The sequence below is a fragment of the Dama dama genome, chromosome 5 (assembly GCF_033118175.1).
Source record: "Dama dama isolate Ldn47 chromosome 5, ASM3311817v1, whole genome shotgun sequence".
Lineage (NCBI taxonomy): Eukaryota > Metazoa > Chordata > Mammalia > Artiodactyla > Cervidae > Dama > Dama dama.
Window position 1 is genome coordinate 36,580,771 of NC_083685.1, and position 6,565 is coordinate 36,587,335.

At 35.7% G+C, this 6,565-nt stretch overlaps 1 protein-coding gene across 1 annotated transcript; it reads right to left on the minus strand.

The window, feature by feature from the left end:
- Positions 1 to 1,183: 1,183 nt before the first annotated feature.
- On the minus strand, positions 1,184 to 5,746 carry IL2 (interleukin 2). The gene is made up of 4 exons (XM_061140883.1): positions 5,576 to 5,746; positions 5,421 to 5,483; positions 2,492 to 2,659; positions 1,184 to 1,304 (listed from the first exon to the last, which is right to left on the minus strand). Exons 1-4 carry the CDS (start codon positions 5,720 to 5,722, stop codon positions 1,194 to 1,196), a joined length of 489 nt encoding a protein of 162 aa, XP_060996866.1. The 5' UTR covers positions 5,723 to 5,746; the 3' UTR covers positions 1,184 to 1,193.
- Between the last annotated feature and the right edge of the window lie 819 nt (positions 5,747 to 6,565).

Here is a 6,565-nt window from a genome sequence, read left to right on the forward strand (position 1 = left end):
TAAATACTTTGAATACCACTGGATCTTCTGGGTCATATATCTCATGTGACTGAGGAACTTGAATTGAGGCCTGGACCTGCAATATAGCCCTTTCTTACTGGGGGCTTTACTGAAAACTGACAGCCTTATAGAATACCCTTCAAAAATGGGTCAGTATAGTGTATGGAGCACACTTTCAAATTCCAGAGGCCCACCAAGCTTTGTACTTCTTTGCAGCTGGCCTTTCAAGACACAGAATCTTGTCCTCCACTTTAAAGGAACGTTCAAAACACTACTGGACCCTTAGAAACCTTATTTTTGTGACACATCCCTGAACTTGTTGCCCTTCTTCTACCCACTTTGCCTTATTCGTGTACTACTCCTACCTGTTACTTGTCAGCAAATCCAGTTAACATAACAGCCCCAATGTCATTGACCAGCATGGTATTCTTTGAAATAGTAAGATGATCAAGTACTCTCCAGACTAATGAGGACAGAGAGCAATAAAATTGATAGATCCCTGGGATGAGACAGTTAAGATATTCTGTTGCCCATGTAATTTAAATGCAAATGGCAGTAGCTAGAGACTGTCAAGTCAACTGTGCTCCCTGCAGTAGTGCTATGGAGATGTGCTAGGAGGCTTTGTGATCCCTCTGAGCCCTCCGGAGAAGGACTCAAGCTAATATTTCATCAGGCTAAGTCCCCATTCTGACTGATGACTCACATTGGAGTTTCAGAATTACAGGATTCTTCAGGGTCATTATCTAATAACTCCCCAGAATATCTCAATAATTCCCATTCTTTAGTGAATGGGCTCCCACATGAATATCTCTTCCAAAATTGCTTGGGGAAATTTTTACAGTATATACCTGTGGCCATATTATAGGACCTTCCTTATTCTGTGCTGTTCCCAGAATGACAAATATCTGAGTTTGTTTTTATTCATCAACTTTATTAAATAATTTTAGTCAATGACCTGCATAGACATTATATTTAAAAATTCAATATAAAAATAAATACTTTAGGATAAATAATTTAACTGAATTTTTTAGAGCCCGTAGGGCTTACATAAAGAATCTTAAAAGATCCATATTTATCATCTTAAGACTAATAGTTACAAAAGGTAGGAAAACATATATCAAAAATAAATATAAATTTTAAATATTTAAATAAATAGAAAGCCTGATACATTTAAAATGAGAGGCACTTAGTTATCAAGTCATTGTTGAGTAGATCCTTTGACAAAAGATAATCCATTTGTTCAGAAATTCTACAGCCTTTACTGTCGCCGCATCATATTCACATTTGAAACTTGTTTCAGATCCCTATAAAAGAAAACAATTTTGTTTTAGTTCAAAGTAGTTTACCTTATATATAATTATTTTCAGTTCAAGTCTTATAGAGTTATGACCTTTATTTTCAAGTATATTAAACATATTAACATTCACATTTTCTTCAAATGACCAAAATTGTGTGCCTAAATTAGTGTATGTTATGATATCCAGATAGTGACATACAAGCTGTAATTTAACTTGTGCTTTTTATTTGGGATGTCTATTAATTAATAAATTTTGTACTTTGACAGATGGATGAGGAAAGAGAGCCCTGAATCTCTCACATCACCCAAGTTCCTTGTATATTTCATGCTTCTATGCGTTTAAAATTCTTAAGGTCCTGAAAGTGAGTATTACCTCTAAATAAAAAGTTAATTATCTGGTCCATTGGCCATTTTACTGGTTGCCATTTTTTTAGACAAATCTCTTAGTTCTTCTACCAAATGATAGGAAAACCCCATTTAAAAAGTAATTTGGGTAATCAGAATTAGCTATTCTGGAAGATGATCTGAAAAAATTAAAAAATAGAGTGGGTCCCCTACATTCAAATGAGTTCTGTTCCAAGAGCGGGTTTGTAAGTTGAATTTTGTTTGTAAGTCCTACAGAGTTAGCCTCGGTACCCAACTTAACACAGTCAGCTATATCCTGCTGCCTTTACACTTGCTTCTAGACATCTTGGGCTTGAAACAAGATGCCCACTACTACTGTACTCTACACAGCACTGTACGATAAAGCACACAGAGCACGGTCTCTTGTAGAGGAGGCAGGCAAGTGGCAGTGTATGCCAGACACGTGTACTGACTTTTGTGATGGGACATGTGAATGCAGATTCACAGCTTTGAAAGTCCACAACTTAAAGGTTCATATGTAGAGGACTTACTGTATACAATGACACCTGTCTCCTTTCTTTGAAATTCAATTCAGTGTCTTCTCCCAATCCCAGTTTTGTGTTAATGTGAGGGGTGACAGAATGCCTTGGTAGGGGCTTATCCCTGAGTGGATGGTGGATGGAAGCCCTCTAGCTTACACTTCCCAGATCCACAATGTGTCATCGAACATAAAAATGACTTATATTCATAATGGGCTTTAAATGCATGAGTACTTCACAAATACCAAATGTTATACAATGTTAAAATGCCCTTCCATTTATTTCCAGAACAAGTACAGTAATATTTTACCTGTAGTTCCAAAACTATTCTCTTGATATTGTCCATTAAATCCTTGATCTCATCCATTGAATCCTTGATCTCTTTGGGGTTCAGGTTTTTGCTTGGAGATAAATTTAGCACGTCCTCTAGAAGTTTGAGTTCTTCTAGTAGACAGTTAAGATGTTTCAATTCTGTAGCCTGGGGTAGTAGTAAAAGTAATTATCAGATCAATTTGCCCTGACTAAAGGTCAGAATCAGAAATTAATATCAAAATTTATTTTATTAATGGAGACAGTATATAGTTTGTACCAATTCTCTCTGTTTCTCAGCATTACTATAAAGATGGATCAATATAATTTACATTATAAGACGGAAAAATTAGAGTTTAGCTGCCCATAGTTAGCATTAACTGTTAGTTAACAAATAATGAGGCGTTAATTTCAGCTTAATTTGGCTTTGCAAAAAAGGCAACATTTCTGCACCCAAATGCAAATTACCAATATAGGTTGAATTCTTTTCCAGTCTACATAAAAATTATTAGAGCCAAGAGTAGTCATAATGTGGAAGTGTAGGTTCACATTCTATGATTCTAATATTTAATAATGTAAGAGTTATGAATCATAGAATGTTAGGGACAGAGGGAGCTCTTGAATGCAATCTGTCACAATCACAACATTTTATAGATTAGTTAATTTAACTACTTAGGAATAGCTTAATATAGCAAGGCCCATAAAATTGCATCTTAAATTTTTACTTTTCTATAATAAGTATAGTAAGATACATTGTTAAACATAACGTCTCAATCAAATAAAAGCTTACAGTATTTGAAGGATTTTTGGATAGGCTCCCTGATTTAGACATGTATACACACAAGCACACACATATACGTACTCATATATAATGATAATATTTCTTATTTCTATGGTATATTATAATTTCAAAGTGTTTTGTCCTTAATAAGTACATTTATGTCTCACAGCCACCTTTTGACATATGTAACACACTGTGTTATCACCATGTTACAAATAAGGAAACTAAATCTCAGAATTTAAGTGTCTTCCCCAAGGCCACATGACCAGGTGGTGTGTATGTGGGTGTATGTTCAGTTGCGTCTGACTCTTTGCGACCGTATGGACCATAGCCCCCCAGGCTCCTCTGCCGTGGGATTATCCAGGCAAGAATACTGACTAGGTGGAGTCAGAATTAGGTGTCAGTTCTTTTTCTTTATAGCATTATCATAACAGCCTTTGAATTAAATGTTTTTGTACCTCTCAATTCTTTTGCAAACATTGAATAGTTGTAAAATGGACAAATGAATGGAGTTTATCACATTACTTTTAGTTTCAAGTAGATTTTGTGTTGTCATTTAAAAACTGTTAAATTTCAAAGAATTCTACCACCCTGCACATAATCTTTTGTTATCTCACTTTTAGAGAGAGAGGTAGGAATACACCACATACATCTTATGACACTTTCATCTAATGCCCTTTCAACTTGGCTACTATAAATTAACAAGTTTAAGGCTTAAGTTTTTGACATGAACTTGGAGCTCTTTCCCTCAAAAAAGTCTTGTGTCTTTATGTTACTGGAAATAAGAGTTATGTGACTCTGATTAGTTGGAGGAGCATCTCTAAGTTATTTCCTTTTCATCTTTTAAAAGGGTAGTTTGAAAAAAGCGTGAAGAAAGTGAAAGTGTTAGTCACTCAACCATGTCTCTCTGCGACCCCATGGACCTTAGCCCGTCAGGCCCCAGTGTCCATGGGATTCTCCAGGCAAGAATAACTGGAGTGGGTTGCCATGCCTAGCCCTAACCCTAACTCTAATTGAGACCCTAGGGAATCTTCCTGACCCGGGGATTGAACCTAGATCTCCTGCATTGCAGGCAGATCCTTTACCTTCTGAGCCATCAGGGAAGTCTCAAAGGGTAGTCTGATATCTAATTTCCTCAAAATTGTAAGAGGGTGATCAATGGAAATGCATCCATGACCGTTAAAACACCATTCTCTTATGGGCTATTCACCTGAGGACAAGCTCTTTCTAGGATTAGAGTTTTGCCCATTACCTTCTGACTGGCATAACAACTAGGAAACTTGACACACCTAGTATATCTCTAGGAGCGTGGATGATGCTCATCTAACTGTCTGAATCCCCAGACAACCAAACGGAACCTTTAGTCTTGGAATATAAGTCATATAGCATCAGAAGTCTCTAGGTTTATTGACATAAAAGATGTGTAAGTCGCAATTTTTACTCTATACTCTCCAGGAAGAATTTTGTCTTTATTATTACTTCTAATAGTTAGTTCTTATATGGCATTTCCCATATGCCAGGCACTATTCTGAGTACTTTACATTTATTCATTAATTCTCACAAAACTGTATGAAGTATATACAATTATCATTCACATAAGAGACTGTGTCACAAAGAGAATAGGTAACTTGCTCAAGGTTACAAAAGCTTGGACATGGCAGAGCTGAGATTTCAGGTTAAATAATCTGCCCTAGGGTCTGTGCTATGGATTAGTGCTATACTGCCTCTTGAAGGAAGATCCTTAAGAATCCTTCCTAAAACAATAAAGGATTTTTTCAGATGGGCCCTCTGAAATCAGCTTAGCTAATTTGAATGGTAAAGTGATATGCTCAAGTATCTCCAGAGTTTTATATTTTTAAATAAAACAGTCAGCACAATCTTTTTAAAAATTATCCCAGCAATAAAGTGAGAATGTTACTCCTTTTTTCCCATTTCCTTTACCCCAAAATATACATAAATATATATTTTTTAAAAACTGCAAAGCCATTTTTCAGAAGCCCATTATCAAACTTGAGATTCTTTTTAAAAAGATACTGAAGTTACTATTTCTTCTCCTCAGATGAGGTGCTATTAATCCAGTTAGTGTGTAAATTTTCACATTACTTTCAGTTTTATTAAAATTAAATTGAACATAGAAAGTTGTACTTACGTTAACCTTGGGCATGAAAAAGTTAAATGTATGCATCTTGGAGAGCTTGAGGTTCTCGGGATTCTGAGAAAGCATAACAGATTGTTATTTCAAAAACAGACTCCAGGTAGAAAACTTAAATGTAATTATTTGAGTAAGAAAGAGAATAAACTTACTTTAACTTTCTCCAAAAGCAACTGTAAATCCAGCAGCAATGACTTCACTTCTTTCATTGTGTTCCCCGTAGAGCTTGAAGTAGGTGCACCGTTTGCAACGAGTGCAAGTGTTAGTGCAATGCAAGACAAGAGTTGTATCTTGTACATTGTGGCAGGAGTTGAGGTTACTGTGAGTAGTGATTAGAGAGGCAGATAGGAAGCTCTAGAACAAGAGAAGCAATTTATACTTTTAATTCTGGAAAAATATGATGGGGGTGTCAAAATGTTTTACATATTACACATACTTTCAAAGATTGTACCTGTGTGGCAAAAAGCATTACCTTTATTTTTCCTCTTCTGATGACTCTTTGGAATTTCTTTAAACCCCCATAAACTGACTGAATGGATGTAGGTGAAATCCCTCTTGGTTACATTAGCCCACACTTAGGTGGCAGTTCTAATTCATACAACTAACGCCTTCTGTATGAAACAGTTTTTCCTCCCTCTTTCTTTAAGGGGGTGGGGATACAAAAATGGCTCATGAAAAATTTCTCTTTGTCATAAAACTGTGCGGAACATGTGGAGCACCATGTTGTGGTGGACAGGAACAAGAGTAAATAGTTGAAAAGAATAAATTTTTAGATTTGTTGATTAAACAGGAAGAATACTGGTTTCCTGTTCCAGAATGGCTTTGCCTTTTTATCTCCACAATGACTGAGCTAATGCATACAACGTGATAGATTACTTCTTACACAATCAGCTAGAGAGGTATTAAAATTAGAATACATAAAATACTCACTGAGTTTGGGGCACTGTTTTATGCTATTTTAATTTAATGTGTTTCTTGCATCTGTTTACATCTCTTAATGTCTGTTGTACTTTTTTTTAATAGTGTGGTGGTTAACAAACACTCAGAAAAGGATTTGCATACAAGAGTACTACTGTTGTTAGGTGTGTGTGTAGGGGGAGGGGATTAGTCATTTTTTTTTTACAAATTTGTTTTTGCTCCTT